Raw genomic sequence first — 21,046 nt, 5'->3', positions numbered from 1 at the left:
GACTTCTCCTTGCAGCTCAGAAGGAAAGGACTTATGCCACCCACTTGTTCAGACTGCGCGAGGCTATATCGAGAAATCAGCTATTTTGCAGTGTGATTCTCTATGTTCCTGATGACTGTCTTAGAGAGCACCATCATAGATTATTCTATCTTCCAGTCTGTAAGACCAACCTCACAATGGTTCTCCCGGTGGAGAGTACATTGTTTTCTTTTTTGCATCAGTGAGAAATTCAAAAGGTAAAACCATAGACTAATAATCATCAATGGGTAAAACCTATTGATTTTTTAAAGAATCTCTCAGACGTGATCTTTAATGCTTAATTTTTTTTGTTCTGCATACCTTACATATATTTTTTTTGTGTATTCCTTTTTTATAAGTTTGAAACGTAAAATAAATTTAATAAAAAAATATTACTATCATAATATTGTGTAAGGGGTTTTTATATTCATGTAGGGAGAAATAAAATATTTAAGTTTTTCATTTGCCCAGTAAAAAACTGCTTTATTTGGAAAAAATACAAGATAAAGCACAGTTTGATAGATATAACAGTATATAAATACCTATCAAAATATGTGTCAATAATACAAAACAATTTGACAGGACAAATTGTTTAGTATTATCCTGCTTCTCCCTTCCACCATATCTCACTGTCTCACTGGACACGTCGGGTGTTACTTTACCCCCACTATAATGGCACCAACTTCCAATCAATCTCACTTATATCTTAATACACTGGAAATGCTGGTTTTCCTCCAATTTAGATTTATTAGAAATTTAAACTCAGAATGGCCTCTTCCTTCACTAGTTTTCTAAGTCTTTATTACTTCGATACTGTTTGCAAATTATTTTATTTTAATCAGGCCACAGCGCAAAAATGAACCATCTGAGTTTTATTTTTTACAGATAACATTTTAAAGTCATATAAAAGTTTTGTGTTTTTAAAAATATCTTTGTACACTTTTTATTCCTTAATTCTAGTAAATTCTAGTAAGCATTCTTCAAAGAGTTAATTGAAAACTCGCACTGGAACCATTCCGTACCGGGAGCGGTCATCAACTGAGATGAAAAAGGATGGACATGATATATGACACAGCTTCCTCACACTAGTCCAACCAACTCGGGCAGGTACAGAGTCACCAACCCCCACAGTTACAACTTTATAAGGTACACATTTTATTCAATAGGTCCTGCTAGAACCCTCTTAAAATCTAACAAATAATTCAATAGACTATCATCTTTTCAACATATATAGAGGAAATAAAAACCCAACAATATAATTTGTCATTGATAAATATCAACGGTGACTTTGAAGTAAACAATTTAAATAAGTTCATCAGAAAAATGACAAAAGTTTATAATTATACTTCCAATATTATATCTGTATGTAACTTCAAATCATTCAAAGGAGTAATTTACAAGCAGCTTATACAGGTATGACTGAAGATGAATAGAATTCATTAAAAAGAATTAACACTTCCTCTATGGAATAATAAAAAGACAACACAAGATTCCGGCTGAACACCTAAACACTATTTGTAGGACCGAAGTGGTGGGAGTCGATAGCCGACTACTTGACTACCATACTAGAGACTTGTAAGCAAGCGCACTACTCTGACCGCCCTCGGTCAGTTTCTCATTATTGCTTATGCATATATCACAAATTATATAAGTTGTAACCAACTACCATAACATAACCATACACACGCCATCTTAGTTCACAGAAACCTTAAACGGCTTTGGCTAAGAGACTTGACGTATCAAAGTAAAGGTATACCTAAAATATTAATTTTTGGATGACGTTTTAAAGTAGAGAACGAAGTGAGGTTCCAAATGCGCCCACCCGACTGAACAAGTCAACGTGGGAATAAGATCTTTATCTCCGGGTGTTCCAGGCGTTTGCATTCATTATTACAATTAGTGCACTAAAACACATTTGTGTGTCTCACTTCTTCCGAATGCAATAAATGATTGATAAGGCAATGGTGTGAAGAAACACGACTAACAATAAATACAGTATCTTAAATAGAGAATCATGATCAAATAATTTATAGTGATTCATTTTATATATCAAAATAATAACAATTGATTAAAGATCACAGGATTATGCATGGGGGGGATTATATTCTGTCGAGTAGCAAGATCTACTCAAATACTGGATATTTCATTTATATAGAATTGCAGCTAATACAACGGATGCTTGACGAAAGAAAACAATAACTTTTCTTAACTTGCATCTAGTTAGTCACGTAAAGTAAAAGGAAATGACATGAAAATTACAGTGTGCAGATGGAAAATAATTTTGGTCCATATGCAATACAAATTAGGATTGTGATCTTTTTACGGATAAAATAAGCTACATCCACATTTAGCTTGAAGATACATTAGGCATTACTCTATATGTATGGAATGAATACAATACATTTTGTCACTATTCAAAGTAAAAAAAAATATATACTTGATAGTGAGCTAAATGTTGTCATTATTTCTATTTGAAAGGAAAATGTACTTTAATCAAAATGTTATTTACTTCAAAGTGATAAGTTTAGCAAAAAAAAAACAAAACAATCAAATAAAAGAACATGCGGCAATGTCAACAATATAAATAATAACACAAGTGAAAAGTCTTACAACTAGAATATTAAATGCTTCATTCCACAATATCATATCTGCATCCTCGGACAGGAAGAACTTGACTCGTTTACACTTATCCATAAGAATCATACACGCTTCACTCTTACTTCATTTGTTGCGCTTTTATTACAAATATATTTCATATATGCATCTAGTTCTATTTCAGTTCATCCAAATTAATAGATAACTTAATTGTTAGAGGAAATAATAAAAATCACGTAGACATTGGGTTCATTTAGCAATCCACCAAGATTGCTCTGAGAATCTGTGGCTATTGCCACTATAATACTAATTATTATTAGTGTTAGGAATCATTAAAAGAATGGTCAAGTTTTATCAGCTTTCAGAGATGAAGCAAGATCCGCTGATTTTGCATAGAGAAACTCGAGCAAACCAGTTGACTTTTATGGACTAATAATGTAATGGCCCTCTCCCATCACATTGACAAAATAAAACATGGGAGAAAGTGGGAGGTTGGCAGGTGTCTGGTGTGGTGATAAACCAAACTCTACAATCTTAACAAACAAACATAGTACGGATTACACAGGAAAAATATAAATAATACCTCAAATTGATATTATCATAAATTTGAGGAATCTTTACAGAATCCAAAACAAAGAAATTTAACAACTAAAAAAAAGAACCATTTTCACTTTTTCAATCACCGGTAATACCTCAATTTTTTTTCACCAGTTATGATTTTAATATCGAACTATAAAATAAAATACTTTTTATGCAAATGCTCTCCTTGTCGAAGCCAAACACATTTTTTCTTTTTTTTTTGTAATTTTCGAAATTCCTTTTGAGTATAATTTTTTTTTTCCAGATGAGAACATTTACAATAGTAGAAAAGTTAGCAAGTGCCCACTGCGATCTTCTCCACGGAAGTGTGGGCTGCGATTCGCCTCTGCATCAACAGAGACTCATTGGGGGGCGAGAGCCCCATGGTGGAGGAGTACCCACCGGGAGAGGAGTACCTCACGGGGACCGGGTAATCCACCGGGGGTGTGGAGAGGCCCTCCACGGGGGCCCTCCAGTTAGTTTCTTTCTGGGCCGAAGTTTGCTTTGTAATAGGTCGGTCACGCCAATTCTCATACCTGGCGCTTTCACCAGAGAGTTCTAATTGGTCAAACATTTTCCTAACACCCTTTGCGGTATTCACGCTTGCCGATAAAGATTTATCTCGGCGAGTGAACTCTTCGGCTTTATCTCCGAACACATCGTCGTCACTGGCTGTCTGGTAGCTTTCGTGCGAATCAGACGGTATGTCTCTGGGTTCACTCTTATCTTTATTCATGGCGGCGTTAATTCTATCTTCGAGATCTTCAGTGTTAATGTTTTCACTGTGAAGTTCTAACTGATAGATGCTATTGACATCCTTAGGCACGTGCTTGCTACGCCGCATGAGCATGGCGGGCCGCTTCTTGGCCGTCCCGTAATAGGACTGGGTGGCTCGCAGCGTTTTCTGTTTTGGATAGATGTTGGGCCTCTCCATGTACGAGTAATTCATGGAGAAATGCTGACAAATGACCCGGTTGACATCCATGATAGTTTCGGCTTTATTGGAAACATCTTGTGCCGACTGGTTTTTGCGGATGTTAGTAGGAGTGCGCAAGGGGCGAGATTCTGCTGCCTCCTCGGCTTGCTCCTCGTCTGCTCGTTTCAGCCAAGGATGTTGCAAGATCTGCGCCGCGCTCATGCGACTGGAAGCATTGCGCACAAGCAGGTTGTCGATAAGGTCCTTGGCATCGTCGGAGATGTGTCCCCACTCCTCCTGCGGGAAGTAGTAGTGCCCGTCCTGGATGGAGGAGAAGAGAAGTTCCTGGCAACTCTGGCAGTTCTCACCTCTCTCCCAGCCGCAGTCGGTGCCGCAGTTCCCGTAGAAGGGAGGGTAGCCGCACAGCAGGATATACGTGATAACCCCCAAGGACCAGAGGTCGCAGCGCTTGTCGTACGCTGCTGAAGCCCCCACAAATAGGGACACCACCTCTGGTGCCATGAACTCGGCACTCCCCACAGGTGTCCTGAGCTGAGGAGTAGCCAGGGGGCTGGTGAGGCTTGTGCTGAAGTTAATCCCGGATCCGAGATCAAAATCGCAGATCTTGATGGGGCACAAACTGTTGGGGTAGACACACAGGATGTTCTCTGGCTTGAGATCCCGGTGGGCGATCCCCTTGGCGTGCAGGAAGTTAAGTGCTAGAGCAATTTCACGAACTATCTTTGCCGCCTGCTGTTCAGAGAAGTGTTGGTGTTGTTGGATGCGAGTCAGCAGCTGTCCACCAATTATCTGTAGAAACAATATTATTAATATTCATTGTCATTGGACATTTTAAAATGAGTACAAACAATTATTTTAGAGGGCATTGTATAATTTTTTTTATATTGTTTTAGATAATGTACCTTCTCAAAAACAAGATAGAACTTTTCTTCATCCTCGAAGAACTCTATGAGTTGTATGATGCTGGGGTGGCCGTGGCAGTGGTGGAAGGTTTCCACTTCGCGGAAGACCCGGGCGCGGGCGTGTCCGGGAACCTTGTCGATGATCTTGACGGCAAACTCCATCTCCGTGTAGATGTTCACACAAGTCTGCACAGAGGCGTAGGCCCCTTCACCCAACACCTCACCCGTCAGCTTATACAATTCTGAAACAAAATAATACTATTATTACACAGGTCAATCTATACAGGGTGTATCGGCAATAACCCGACAAATTTTAACCAGCTATTCCTTAGCACATTTGGAGTAAAAAATGTTATGGGCACTTTGCTGTCCGGTAGCATTTTTTTTCAATTAAAAACAAAAAAATTTATAATTTCCACACTCCATCACTGTCATTTGCATTGCTTTTCGTGTTCAACAGCTGTTATAAGCAAGTATGTCGAAAAGCGTCTTCGCTCTTTCGCACACACTAAATAATAATAGTTAAAAATGAGACGAATGGTGCCGTGCCATTTCGTAATGATTGTAAAAGCGCGCCAATATAGGTACACACGTACATTATTCAACCGAATTCGAATAAAATATTGCCAGATGCGTTTTCAAACTTTGACAAAGGATAAAACAGTGGTGACATGTGGTGAAAATATGAATAATAATTTTTTTATTAAAAAAAAACGTTACCGGACAGCAAAGTGCAGATAAGATTTTTTACTCCAAATATGCTAAGGAATAGCTGGTTAAAGTTTGTCGGGTTAGTGCTGATACACCCTGTATAGCGGAGTAACGTCTAATCAATTCATTAGCATTTCAATTTTATTCAAAAGTCTTGCAGAAGAGCAGTACATTCATCTCAATGTAATAAAAATACATTGTGTTACCCTTTTCACTAGGCAATGTCTGTTATATAAAGGGTAGCTGGAATGTAACAGGATCACGCAAATAATAAGTGAATAAACCTCAGTTGGAGAGGGTTCTAACTTCACTTGACATTGTTCCCAGATATGAGGAACCATTATTGAACCAATACGTTTACCTACATGTTGAAGTTGGGAATTTGTTTGGTTGGGATAGACTGTCATAGTTACCTTGGAAGCAAGAGGAAACCACTGAGCTGGCAGCGCGCTTCTTCTTCTTGCGGCGGCGGCGTGCCTCCTCTTTGCGGCGCTGCAGGTCCTCGGCAGACTCGGGCCCCGCTCGGCCCCCGCCGCCACCGCCCACAGACCCGCCGCGCCCCCCGCACTCGCGCTCGCTGCCCGAGTTGCTCAAGGAACCCTCATGGCCTGCACACAAACAAACACTAATTAGTCAAGTCAATTAAATAACATTGCTATTATCTCGGGAGGATATTATGAGAGCATAGTCTGCAGAGATGTTCTTCTTTTTAAGTTTCATTCCTAGGGATATTCTGATCTTTGTTTTATAATTATTACATTTGTAAACGTGTTTATTTTATCAATAGAGATTTTAAAAATATGCAGTCGAGGCAATAGGGTAAAATGAGTTGTTTTTAAGGGTGACAGATAACTCATCAAAATGAGAATTCGACATACCTTTAAAAAGTGTTATAAAGTGATGAAACAAAAAATTGGTCAAATAGGTTGGTTGTTTTTTTTTTAATCGCTTTTAATGACTTTATTTCACTTTTTAAAGGTTTGTTGAATTACCATTGGTGTCGACTTATCATGGAACCGTTTCTCCTTCGAGAAAATCTAAGAAAGACATTTTTTTAATTTCAGATTTGTGAAGAAAACCTTTTAAAATAGGTATTTATAATTTTATTTTTTTTAAAGAAAGACAAACTTTCCCGGGTTACGAATAACCTGACAATATTTGAAAATCTCCTACTACCACCACAGTAAGCTGAAAATGTTGCTTGTGTTGTGATGCAGGACTTAGCCAGCCGAGGAATTGAACACACTGCGCCTGGGTGGGACCCAAACGCGATGTCAATTCATTGAGTTTTATGAAATGGGTAGTTTTTTCGTAAACCCAATTACCCACTAAACTAGAGATCAAAACAAAATGTCATTCTTTGTTCATTAGGAATAAATCGGTCCTTTTCCCAATATGATAATTACAAGGATGCTAAACTGTGCACTGAGATGCGAGAATGCGCAGCTGCATTTATTGTGTTGTGTAAACAACATATAAAGGCATATGAATGAGAAAAGATAACAAAGCAAGCAACCAACGTCAAAAAGACGAAAGTTTTTTTTATAAATTTCTCGGAGAGTTCACATAAAATTAGTAGAGTCTGCGAAATTTCGCCATTGTTCAAGTGGCGACTGCAAATTGGTGAACCGAAGCCGCCGCCGAGCGACCTAAGCCGGCCGGCTCGCGATTTCAGAAACGACGCAATTCGGGTACACAGCTACCGCATTACCTACTTCACTAGTACACTGCTGTAGTAGTAACCAAGTACTGCCAGTGCCTACATTCGCAATATGCCGAGTACCTACGAAGCCAGCGGCGTACGATAAACTCAAGGACAGCCGGCAAGCGCGCGACTTGCCGGCATAACGCACTAAACTACGTAAATAACATAATATTTATATCCGGCCACATTATTTTATTCAGCGACCACATATCTAAAATCAATCAAAAAGTTTGTCCAATTTGTGGATTTAACCCATACTCAAATAATAATCTATTGACAAAAAAAATATATCTACGGAAAAACAAAGTTTTTTTTACAATAATACATCTATTTTAAACTTTAACCTTCCAGCGGGCGCGCTGTCATAAAATTTACGACAGACGCGCCATATCGCTTCCCCCCCCTCTTACCACTTAGTCGTAAGCATCGAATTTGGAGTTATGCTAGAGTAAAATCAAATCAAATGTCAAACATTTACCGCAAGATATAAGTGATTTTCTCAAAGTTAATTACGGTCGGGCAGTTGAACCGATAACAGAAGAAGAAAACAGAAGCTTTCCAAAATGCGGTGTTTGTCGGCTATGTGCACTGGATAAGAAAAGATCCTCAGCATCAATGAAGTGTTGCCGTTGCCAGTCCTTTACATGCAAGAACCATTCTTCAATTGAGGTGGTTTGTAACAATTGTAAGGATGAGAATATTGAATCTGACTAAATAAGTTGTTTTGAAATACTAACACGTTTAGAGTGTTGCTTCGTTTTTTTTTAAGTACTGCCTATTATCATTTTTCATAACCTTAAAGAAATTTCCTAACATTTGTATAAAGAAAACACCACTCACATGGAGAAAACTAGATGACGTAAAATTTACGACAAGCGCCCGCTCAAGGGAAATTTCTCAACGCGCCCGCTGGAAGGTTAAAAAAAATGGTTTGACCGAAGATTAAACCTTCCTATCCAGGAATTGGAGACGGCAACTCTACCAACGTCACCAAATGCCGATCGGGTAAGACCGACATTACTTTCGTGTATTATTAACTGCTGTAATGTCGTCTGATTTTAGAGAAATGCGTATTGGTCCGCGTGTATGTGCGTGATTGCCACCAAAAGTTGGTAGAACACATTGTGATCGACAACGAGTCTATTTGCCGAGTTTCAGTTCGATCGGATGTCGGGATGTTGGTTAATTCCCGCTTCCAAGATTTGCATTCATTCATTACCGAAAACTAAAGTGAAATTCAAACAGACGAATTTAAAAAAATGTACTACGATAAGTGATTTGTCGAATTTCGAGTGGGTTGGGTATGTCAGTTACTAATATTATGGAGATTTCGGGTGTTCTAAAGATACGAAAATGGAGATAGGAAAGCGTTGTGCTGATACTAAAATCTAACCAATTCATAAGAAAACGAACGTGCCTAAGTATTTTCATTTTAAATACAAAACAAGAACGCAAAAAATCACATGACGCAATAAATCAAAATATATATATATATTTTTTTTTTATTGTTGATACATTTTTTTTACAATATTTCATATTTCAATTTAGTAATGTTGGCCTCACTGGGTTGTTTACCCTTGCTGGGGCCCCCATTTTATAATTTAAGAATTTATACATTTAAAAAAAATAAAAGAAAAACAACATTAAAATAAAGATAAATTTAAAATAAAAAATAAAGATTAAAAATTAAAATATAATTATAACACTAAAAGAAAAATATCAAAAGAGAATGTAAATCGGCATTTATAATGATATATGTGTTTGTGCGTGTTGCGTGTTTTATATATATTTTTTTTGTGTTGCGTGTATATGTTTTATTCTTTTATGTTATAGTATTTTGGTAATATTGTCTTTTTGTTCTTTAATCCATTTTTTTATTTTGTGTTTGAATTTATTTTTATTTTCCTCAATTTTTGTTTCAAGTGGAAGACTGTTGAATGCTTTAATAGCGTGGTATTTATGGTGTCTTTGTCCAAAGGTAGTGTTTACCGTTGGAGTTTTTATGTTTTCTTTGTACGCTTGTCTGACCGGTCTATTAGTGATATTTTGTGTTTGTTGGGGTTTGTTTTTTTGGTCGAAAATGTAGTTTAGTAGTGTTTTAACATATAATTGGCGTATATCAAGTACGTCACAGCTTTTAAATATTTGGTCTGTGTCGGTTAGTTTATGTTTTTTGAGTATTACTTTTAATATCGTTTTCTGTGCGATTTCTATTTGAGCGATAGCTGCGTTTGTTGCTCCTCCCCAAGCAATTATTCAATTATTATCACGAACCTTTACAAATACAAGAATTTAAATTAATATTACGTAAGAAAATACTACTTTACGTTTTACCGACACGCATTGCATCGGAGTAGGTATGTCCTCAGAAGATATTAAAATTATTTAACGAACAATTAATGAAAAATCTTTAGTTAAAAATCATACATTATTTTGGCAACCATTCGGGTGTCGATATTTTTACCCCAAAAACTGAATTACACCTGTTTAATTGGCAAATCAACTAACTTCCTAATTAATATACGCATATAGTAGTAAGTCTCCTACAAAAAGTGCGGTGCCATCACATTAATAATCCTCGGCGGGAGCAATCAATACGATACTCGGCAAGCAGTCAGCACCCGCAGTACAGTAACATACTGAGATTACTGGGTACTGTATGTTGGGCCTCATCCAACACTAAACACTATTTATAATCGTGCGTGATGATATTATACAACATTACGCAGCCATAAAAAACAAGCGTCAAACTCCTCATGGGAGATTGAGAAATTGAACAAACGCACACGAACGGATACTACAACTCTAAAAGAGAACACAATTAATATCAAAAAACAAAGTTTGTAGTCGGCGGGAGCGACTGGTTCGTTATCCTCTACGAAAAGGTTGTTTTGGATAAATATTATGTAAATCAGCGATGTTCTAATGATCTATGTTCCCGAGATGTAGGTCGAGAGTAGTTTTTGCAAGCGCTAATGTGGTTTCAAAAATAGTGCATGTCTGTTGTGCCGCTTTCGGGCGCTTCAAGGATATTATATTCGTGTGCCTGGTTGGACTATTTATTACCAGTTAGGCACCTTGCTTCGTCACTTACTACAAGATACATACATCACAATAATGTGATTAAATGATGGACAAAGCGTGGATTGCAATAATTCGTCTTCCACCTATGTGACCACTTATATGGTGTGTAGGTAGATATTATCTACCCTACCGGCTATCGGTATGGCAGTATGGATAACTGGGAAGTTATTTCAGGCCGTGACGGTCAAAGCCGAAACGACTCGGTTGCTGCCTTTGTTTCCTTGTCACCGTTTGTTGCTAAACAGAATATGCTGCCATAAGCACCATAATAACATTATTATGACTAGTCGCAAATATATTATAATCCAGTTATTGTGACAAAATATAGCACCTTCCCTGATTCTTAAAACTGATGCGATCATTTCTGTAAAAAAGGTCTAATCTAGCAATAATCTATCACGAAGTCAATATGGAACTTCTTCTATAAATTATAGATGAAACCAGGATGAAAAGGCTTTGATTACTTACAAACTATGTAACTAGGCGAAGTAGAGCCATAAAGTTATACAATATTTTCCATAACAGAAATACTTTTCCATCGACCAAGTGAGGGGTATTCAAATAAAAACATACAAGGGAGGAACGTTCGACCAAAACGTCAACAACTTTTGATTATGTCGCTTACAAAAAATAGACAAAAAGAAACGTTAATTTTCTGGAACACTTAGAATCGGCCACATACGAGCTTTGTATAACTCAAGATATTAGACATTCGAGATAGGTACCAATTAAGATTAATAAAAACGATGTCATACTGCGAACGTGCCTGTTATCTGGCGTAACATTATGCTTTTATTTACGCGTATTCGCAATAATAGAAGCACGAGGCAATATTTGAGGTTATGCTTCGCCTTTTCATCGCGTTTCACGCCCGGAAAACTGGCAAAGATTTTCATTCATAGCAAGATTGTAGTGTCATTAAAAGAAAATTACGGTTGTTACCTACTCAATGGCAAATAGCCCAACGATGTTCTATGTGCTAAACTATAACTCTAAATAACATATTGATGACAGGTAACTGTTATTATCGTCAATAAACAAAAACTATAAGTAATAGAGGTAGCTGGTAGTATTAATATTTTTTTATTGGAAAACAAAGACAAACAAAAAATTATAATTTAATAATAAACGGCGAGTCAGTTCTAGACGGGTGATATCATATTTCGATAGCTATTTAAATAATAATATAAGGTGGGTACGTAGTGAAAAGAAAACTGCTAGGCGGCCGGCAAGAGATATTATTTGGTCGAGGGAAACCGGTTTCTCGCAACCGGCACCAAGACACACCCTCGGAGTTATAAAACTTTTCCACCACTTTCTGAAAGGGAAAATCTAGTTACATTATTTTCAATGACTTTAACTAAAGTAAAGGGTAGGTAGGTACTTAAATTAAAATGCCATAGAGTAAAAATAGAAAAAAATCATACAACTTTGCGTATGTAAATGGGTGGGTAGGAACTACTCTAATGACAATTGCTGTACTTTCGAGCATACGATGTTAAAAGGCAGATACATAAAAAACATGTTTTCTACGAACTTCGGGTACATACATATTGCTAACACAAATCTCACAAACGCTATCACTTCTGAATTTCTGCTAGAAGATAATAAATATTTCAAATCGCAAGGAAAAGGGTTCTGAATCATTCGCTCTACAAACATTGTGGGTATTTACCAAGTGCATAATGAAAACATTCGGCGCATGTCACACTATAAATGAGCTTGCCAAATATTGTCACGCTCATCCTTCCAGGTTGTTTCTAATAAGAAGTACATTGTACAAAACGCAAAATTCGTGATAATAATTATAATATTTTTTGCAAATGTGATACACATAGGCGATGGAGTAAGTAGGCGTCATAAACGTCAAAAGCAAGGAAAAATAAATGCGGCTAGTGGGTTTCAATGAGGGTGTGTGCGATTGTTGCTATACAAGAGAAACCGGGTTTGTTTTTAACACCACTTGGGCAACACCAGCACACCATTACACGAGCCTGCACACCAATACACCGGCACAATACTCCACATCACACCAACACACGGAATAACGCCACACACATCTACACGCACCAACACCGGCGTGGCCGCGATCAGGTGATTGGGACAACACGACACATCTGCCTACACAGATCAGCCAACTCGGCCAAACCAAAACCAACCAACACTCTCAGCAGGGAACTTTACCAAGAGAACTTTAGCTGCTTGTGCACTAGGTATTTTCGTTCAATTTCACTTCACTGCTAAACTCTAATCAGAACCGAAAATCTATTTTATAAAATGTAAAGATTCTTACCTTCATAATTGGCTTCTTCCAAAATTTTCTCAACCATTATGGATTACAGATGAATAATATTATTTGAAGAGAGAAGAAATTTATTGTGATAGCTCACAACAAAAAAAATGATAATGACGATATAGGATCGGAAAGTAAACAAAAAGCAGCCGCTGAAGTCACCCGCTTAAGATTCACATAAATTTGGCACTATTCGATATTTCCACTACGCTGAAGAAAGAATGATGGGAAGAAAAGAAAAAGTAAAATGCGAATTAGCGGACAAAGGCCGTGGTGTATGAAAGACAAATTATTCCCTGTGCTAGCGATCCATATTACATGCCCCGCACTCGATGTTTCTATTCCGACTGACGAGCGTCGTCACGTAGTTCGCTCAGTCGGACCAGCGGACTAGCCCCGCTCCCCCCCTGCCCTGTGGCCCGGAGCGCGACTCGGGAGGGGGGCAGCGCAGGCGCACCCGGCCCTGATCAATTGACGTGTCCGTATTGTATAGGGTGTTCATTCAATAATAACAATAATGTGGTAATTTTGTATAGTGCCTTTTTTTGTGAATATTTAGTAACTATTTACAATATCGCGGACTGTGGAAAGTTTCAGATTGTTTGTGTAGCAGTAGATCGACGCATTTGCTCACTATTTTGCATGGAATAATATAATATATCAGTTACTTTTGGTAGGTACAAACCGTCTAGCTTAGCTATGTAAATTAGGTCAAGCAACTGACACTGGAACTGGATTTAATTTTCACCGATACGATAGTATACATAATAAAAGCATCATATTGTATTTCATCACATGATACAACATAGCACAATTGAATAAAGAATAACACAAGCCCTGTGGGCGTGTTTCTTGATCCAAATATAAGCCCAATTTGGGCCTTTATTTCCACGCAAAACTGGGATTCACCATGACTACGAAATTCATTTGGGATGGCAATCAATTTCAACAAGTGAAAGAGACAGACCGGGTGGTAAATGGTTTAGAACTAAAGGGTAGTAAATCAGTGGCACATTTGTTTCCATTCAAATTTGCAGGGAAAGCACTTCTAGTTTTCTTCTTTATTCTATGCATAGAACTAATAAACTATTAACTTAATAGGCAGGACATCTATTTACACATTATAAGTAAGACCCGAGTACATAATCAATAAACGTAATGTTGTCGCGTTCACGTAAGCAAGTTATTTTTTAGTATTCCTATGAACGTGTTTCTCTGAATTACAATGAGTTAGAGCGAGAGCAGGAGATGTTTATAACATTTTCGGCAACGCTGTAATGATTCGAGCGAATGGTAAACTTAATTCAAGAGATATGTTTTCAATTAAAATCTATTTCAAATGCATATTGGATTTGGTGTTCTCATGTAGGCAGTAGGTTTTTACAACATCACGCCATATCAATGTAGATATTATTCAGCCACAACTATTAATTGATAAGCACAGAAACGCAGATCATTATTTTCTTTCTAACGATCATTGTTTTGTATACTATACATGTCATTGGGGTATTATAATACACGCATGACTCCAATCATCTGACCACTATCCTATCAATTTATTCGCTTGCAATTTAGTTATTGCTCCCTTAACAAACCGTAGGCATTTACCGATCTTAATTTGTTTTCGTCACACAAGGATATAATGAAATAAGTAAAATTTATTTAGTTGGTAGAACATTGAGTATTTTTGGGGTGAGTTCTCAAACAAAGGCAACACATTCTAACGGAACTGTTTGTTCGAGCGAAATAAAATAAACAAATGAGAGAGAAGTTTAAAGTTTCCTCTCTGGTATGCGTGTTTTTATTTTATTATTATTTATAACGTCAATATCGTTAAACCAATACATAGGTACTACGCCGAGTAATAGACTGTAGATTAAATGAATATTAATTTTGTTGTTCACTATTTGAGTTTGACTAGGTTTCTTGTTATTAATTGACAAAGTGACCGGCCTCTCCGCATATAAATAAAGTGGGTGTGTGCGTTTACATTGACCAACCAGGCAACAATCGCAAAATGGATCGGGGTACCTACTGCAGAACTGCCTTCAACCTTGTTGATATTGTTGAAAACTGACGTTGATACGTTGGTAGTAGATTAGTGGCGGTTTGCGGGGTTGAAAAGTGGGGAGGCACAAAAAATTGCTTAAATTAATTATTATGTATACCCACACCTACCTATAGAGAGAAAAAAAAACAATGAAACTATTACCGACGTCAAACTATGATAATAATGTGCAAACATGATCAAGGTGAATTACTTAGACACACGAACACAAAATAGACCGTCAACTGGAAATTCGTCCTAATAAATTTATTCAAATAGCCTTACCTTGTAGGTACTGCAGAAAAAACGTGACAAATAATCACAAAACCAAACAAAACTTGGTCACCAGAGCGCCTCAAACTGAACAAGGCGCGACCAGACGGGTACCGTTCATTTCGATTACATGTGACTTCCCCACTCTCCTCCGACTGCGCGAAATCAGCGGATCTCTGAGGCGGGCCCTATCTCTGCCTCACTAGCGTATTATTGTGTTGTGTCTAAATCTAAGTGTGATGAGTTACGTAATATAAAGACAACCCTGAAATACGAAAATATCAATGAGTAATATTTCAATTGAAGTATCTTTAAGGCTTATACCATTTGAATTAAAGCTTTACTTTATTGTGGATGTAGATATGATTATTTTCCCCCCTTTATCCTTTATTTTTGCGGAGAGGCACAGCCTCCTCTGCATCATTGCACGAAACGCCACTGTAGCAATTATACGGTAAGGTGAAACGTTGGTATTAAGCCCTGTGTCATGTGAACAGTATTTTGAGATGTCACTCTATATTTGGAGTTACATAATCCGATTCACAATCGTTATTTAATGTTTTTCGTAAAATTTCTGTACTCCGCTTACATTATAAGAGCCTATATTATTGAAACAAAGCTTAGTTTCAACTTAATTAGTCAAATAAACAACATTATTATTTGTGTCGGGGGAGATGGAAAAACATGCACACAATAGGTAATTATTTGGTTCTTAGTTTGGGTTATATTGAGCGTATTTCGATTGACGCGGAACCTTCGTGCAAAGGTCAAAATGCAACCAAAACCAAACATGGGGATTATCGTTCGTCAAAAGAAGGGAAATTTTCAACTTTGATTGGAACAAAATTGAATGCATCTTTACATCATTTACCATCTCCCCCTCCGTAAATAGTTGTTTCTTGTAAGTGTTATTTACATAATGTGCATTAAATATTTGTAAATATCACTCAAATAGATTTTTATGCCAATTCCACACTAACGTATCACTGACGGGACACACCGGAACTCGGTCATCCCCATTTTGACAATGCCGAGTAGCCTAAGCGAATGGGGGATGATAATGCATTGGATGGGAGGGTAAGACGCCAGTTGAAAAGTGTCTAGTTATTTAAATTTAGTTTTTAATGTTTTGTTGTTTTTAGTTTTTAATGTTGATGTTTTCTTTTCTTTATTGTTAAAATTAGCTGACGTACCCGGCGTTTGCTGTGGGTTATCCTTGGGAGATATATTCGATCACGGACTTTTTTTAGGCCTTTTTAAGATATGCAATTCCGTAGTTCATTATTTTTATTTATTTCACAAGGTTTAGTCAGTGTCAGCAATGTAAGCACCCGAAAAAAAATTTTTTACTACTTGATTACAAAACATCGACTTTTCTCTACTTTCTATAAATATAATATGCAAGTATGTATATATAAACCTTCCGGAAGAAATTTTCTAAACGATAGTGAAAACTCTACCAAAATCTGTTGCGTAGTTTAGAAGAACTAAACGCACAAACAGACAGACGCGTATAGCGACTTTGTGTTATACTATTTACAGATTTTAAAAAGTAGAATTCTAAGGCTTGAGAGAATACAACAAAAACCAGACCTTACATCAATTTAGCTTACAATACGGATAATTGCCATCATTACAAATAACTCCTCAGTTAATGGTCTTAATAACCCCACAATAATTGAGCCGGATATTAAAATTATTTTTAGATAGATGAGGTAACCTAGAGTTCAGCAAAAGCATGCTGTTTGGTTGCGTCCACTGGTTGAATACATTTTTAACATAACACATTCTGCCATTGACTGGGATTAGGACTAATACTAAGACTAGGACTGCGACTAGGACTGAGATTAAGTCTAAGAGTAAGACAAATAATATGCCTAAAACAATTGGACTAGGACTAATACTGAGACTGAGATTAAGACTATGAAAAGGACTAGGGATATGTTTTGGCGAGATTCAAGTTAAGACTAGGACTGGTACCCGTTTTACACGATACCTTTTTTCATCCAGTTTGTCTATTAGTAATCTTTGTAGTTGGTACCGTGAGGGACGCGTGTTCTTATTACCGATTTTCCAACAGTTTAAGATGGTGGACATTTTTAGGCCAAGGCATAGACATATAAAAATCATTATGATAAAGATTCAAAGACGAACGGGTAAACAAAAACATCGATTGGATAATGACCCAGCACGTGACACAGCTCGCAAGACAGATGTTTTCATAATTGTGATCTATGGTTGTGTTCAAGGTATTGCCATTTTTGAAGATTTAGTACAGTCTCAAAATATGATTTCTTCTCTAATAGCAACTATCTGTATGAAATGGTAAGTTTGAAAATAATGATCTTGTAAAGCGAAAAAAAATCGTATGGGTCCCATGTGGGGATCGGTTCGAAAAAATTATCGTGTAAAGCAGGTATAAGACTAGGACTAGGACCAGGACTAGGATTATGACTAAGACCGAGATTAGGACTAGAACTCAGACTAGGACTAGAGACTAAACACTCCTAAACAGCCCCATAGAAATACTATTTTATTTATTTAATATTTGGGACATATCCATGAAAGTAGGATTTACAAATATTTTTACAGTGTTGTCTTACCAGAGATATCCTAGATATAGGCTAGTTAGTTTACAAATATATTATATAAGTACTAATTTTCTTTATATTAAAAAAAAATGTAAATAAACATACAAGTTTCCTGAAACGATGGAAACGCGGAATTATAGTGTTTTTGTTGAAAACGAGGGCATTTTGTAAATTTTGTGAGTACATCGAGCAACCCGTCAGGTTTTCCCTTAAGATTCTCTGGAAAATAATTAACATTGATTTGAAAAAATAAATAACGCTTGAGACTTCTGCTAGGATCAAGAATCGCTTTTAGCTGAATGACATAAAAACAACGCTTGGCACTCCTGCTAGGATCGAGAATCGCTTTAGCTGAATGACATAAAAATAACGCTTGGCACTCCTGCTAGGATCAAAAGTCGCTTTAGCTGAATAACATAAAAATAACGCTTGGCACTCATGCTAGGATCAAGAGTCGCTTTAGCTGAATAACATAAAAATAGCGCTTGGCACTCCTGCTAGGATCAAGAGTCGCTTTAGCTGAATAACATAAAAATAACGCTTGGCACTCCTGCTAGGATCGAGAATCGCTTTAGCTGAATGACATAAAAATAAAGCTTGGCACTCCTGCTAGGATCAAGAGTCGCTTTAGCTGAATAACATAAAAATAACGCTTGGCACTCCTGCTAGGATCAAGAGTCGCTTTAGCTGAATAACATAAAAATAACGCTTGGCACTCCTGCTAGGATCAAGAATTGCTTTGGCTGAGTGACATAAAAATAACGCTTGGCACTCCTGCTAGGATCAAGAGTCGCTTTATCTGATTGACACGAGAAGCTGTGGAGATTTTAGACCTCCGAAAATAAATTTGTCGGGAACCCAAAATAATCTTTATTGTAAAGGTTTCAAGATATACTCGTATATCTACCGACTAGTAACTACCGACAGATGTTAAAGAAGCTAAAAGCCTTGTAGCTTTTCGTGAGTTATGCCTAAATGCTTTAAAAAAGTTTTAGATGTTCAAAAAGGTTTATAATCCTAAACTAACTAACTAACTAACCATCACGCCGTTTCCCCGCAGGGGTAGGCAGAGAGGACGGACCGCCAAACAACTCGGTCTTGGCACACACTCCTTGCCTCATTCACATTCATACATCGTCTCATACATACTCTTCTATTATTCTGACTCTTGACATGGCCCGACTCGAGTATCTGATTCACTTGATCGTGCCATGTCTTCCTCGGGCGACCCCGACTTCTGCTACCATTCACATTTGCATCATATATCCTCCTTACACTCCTATCTTCGCTCATTCGCTCTACATGCCCAAACCATCTAAGCGTCCCTTTCTTAATCTTACTCATTACGCTTACATCAGCCTTGCACTCTTTGCGGATCTCCACATTCCTCACACGATCAAACATGGTTTTACCACACATACGCCTCAGGGATCTCATTTCAACAGCATTTAATCTACTTTCATCCTTTCTTTGCCAGTTCCATGCCTCACTTCCATACATCAAGGTAGGTACCAGCACTCCGTTGTGGACTGCTAACTTCGCTTCTTTGGACAATTTTTTGTTAGCGCCTACGGCGTTTAGTCCTCCATTAACGGAATTACCTGCATTTACCCTTCTTTCAATATCTCTGTCAGCCTTCCCATCTCTCGTAAACATACTTCCTAAATACACAAACTCATCCACCTGCTCCAAGTATTCCCCATTCACAATTATATTGCACACTGTTTTCGTACTCTCTCTTTCAAACACCATTACTTTAGACTTACTTACATTCATCATTAACTCATTCTTCATGCATACTTCGTTCATCCTAGACACGAGAGACTGTAGATCATCTATACTATTAGCAATCAGCACCGCATCATCAGCATACAACAGGCAACATACTTTCAAATTATTCAAATTCGCGCCCAATCCCACCTCCTTCAATTCTTGCATACAATTATCCATGTATAGATTGAATAACCACGGTGACATTACGCAGCCTTGTTTAACACCTTTTGTGATATCAAACCACCCCGTAAAACCACCGTTTACCCTAACACATGCAACGCTTCCCTCATACAGAGACGCAATTGCCTGAGTCAGATTCGTATTCACTCCATACTTGGACAACACCTTCCATAGCTTTTTCCTGTCGACTCGGTCGTATGCTTTTTGTAAATCTACAAAGGCACAGATATTTATAATCCTAGATATAAAAATTGGTATTTTTTACTAAATAAAATAAAACCAAAAAAATAAAGATTAAATTGAGAAAAAAATAAACCATTTATCAAAAACGTTGCTGAACTGTTCTGTTGAATCGAATGATGGCTGCTGACATTGTTGACAGTTTGTCTACTTTAGTTGAAATTTTTGAGACATGGCCATCGTTTGAGTTGCAACAGGACTGGACAGGACAGACACGTGTGGACGGAGTGCTTCGAACTGAAGGCGGTTACTTTTTAAAAACTTTTTCTTGTGTATCGTGCTTTTTAGTGTCGACAGTAATAATTTGTCCACCAGACCAGCTGTTCGGACTTCGGACTTGCCTCAAATCCGGTAATTGTCAACCAAAGATCACATCTCTTATTTTCACATATGATACTTACAGTATAAGAAACACGAGAAAATAACAAAGCAAATTGAGATCTTGTTTAAGTAATACAGTATTGGAAATAAAAAATATATATTACGTTATATATCTTAAGTAACTGACTTAAGATAGATGAGGTACACAGTAAATACTTATAGGTAGGTGTAAAATAAGTAAAGTATATTTCAAGTTGAAAAGTTATAAATGAGAATTGTGTAAATAATAATCGGAGGGTTCTTCGAAATCTTATGTAGACAGTCAACTTCATCTTGTTTTGAAGGTCAAGTGTGCAAAATTTCACCAAAACTGTAGATTTGAATAAAAAATAGTGTCACGCCGTTATAGACACACTTCTTTTTATTATATAATTTTGACCCTTCAGATTTAAAATATTTTTGCCAACAAGTCCCAACGAAATGGTGAAATTTCATAGAATTTTGGAATGCTCCCAAGGTATCTAAAAGGTGCTACATTATGCTTTTTTTAAAGTTGTCGTTGTAAGAAATACCATTCTAGAAACTGGATAAAATTATATTTGCAATGTTTGTATTTGACATAAACATAGATGGTTATAAAAATTATTTTTCAATATCAAACATGAAAATGTTAACAAAAAAACTTACCGAGACATTTTCACTCGGAACGTCTATAATTTGGTAAGTGTTTAATATTTATAAAACATATTCCTTTTATTGGGTAATTAGTGAAAAAAATATAACTTCACTTTTTACGC

The 21,046-nt window shown here is 37.0% G+C and overlaps 1 protein-coding gene across 1 annotated transcript; it reads right to left on the bottom strand.

The window, feature by feature from the left end:
* Window positions 1–473: 473 nt before the first annotated feature.
* Window positions 474–13,197, bottom strand: Lk6 (MAPK interacting serine/threonine Lk6 kinase). The gene is made up of 4 exons (XM_089634549.1): window positions 12,825–13,197; window positions 6,156–6,350; window positions 5,032–5,273; window positions 474–4,918 (listed from the first exon to the last, which is right to left on the bottom strand). Exons 1-4 carry the CDS (start codon window positions 12,859–12,861, stop codon window positions 3,485–3,487), a joined length of 1,908 nt encoding a protein of 635 aa, XP_089490675.1. The 5' UTR covers window positions 12,862–13,197; the 3' UTR covers window positions 474–3,484.
* Between the last annotated feature and the right edge of the window lie 7,849 nt (window positions 13,198–21,046).

This window comes from Hesperophylax consimilis, chromosome 1 (assembly GCF_061612785.1).
Source record: "Hesperophylax consimilis isolate HC1 chromosome 1, BYU_Hcon_1.0, whole genome shotgun sequence".
Taxonomy (NCBI): domain Eukaryota; kingdom Metazoa; phylum Arthropoda; class Insecta; order Trichoptera; family Limnephilidae; genus Hesperophylax; species Hesperophylax consimilis.
This window is presented reverse-complemented; position numbering and strand designations above follow the sequence as displayed.

Bases quoted from the DNA above. Each gene is read 5' to 3' on its own strand.
- Lk6 (XM_089634549.1), bottom strand. From the start codon at position 12,861: ATGGTTGAGAAAATTTTGGAAGAAGCCAATTATGAAG. The intron at 6,351-12,824 runs GTAAGAATCTTT...GTTTGTGTGCAG, and splicing joins GGAAGAAGCCAATTATGAAG to GCCATGAGGGTTCCTTGAGC. The intron at 5,274-6,155 runs GTAACTATGACA...ATTTTGTTTCAG, and splicing joins GGTTTCCTCTTGCTTCCAAG to AATTGTATAAGCTGACGGGT.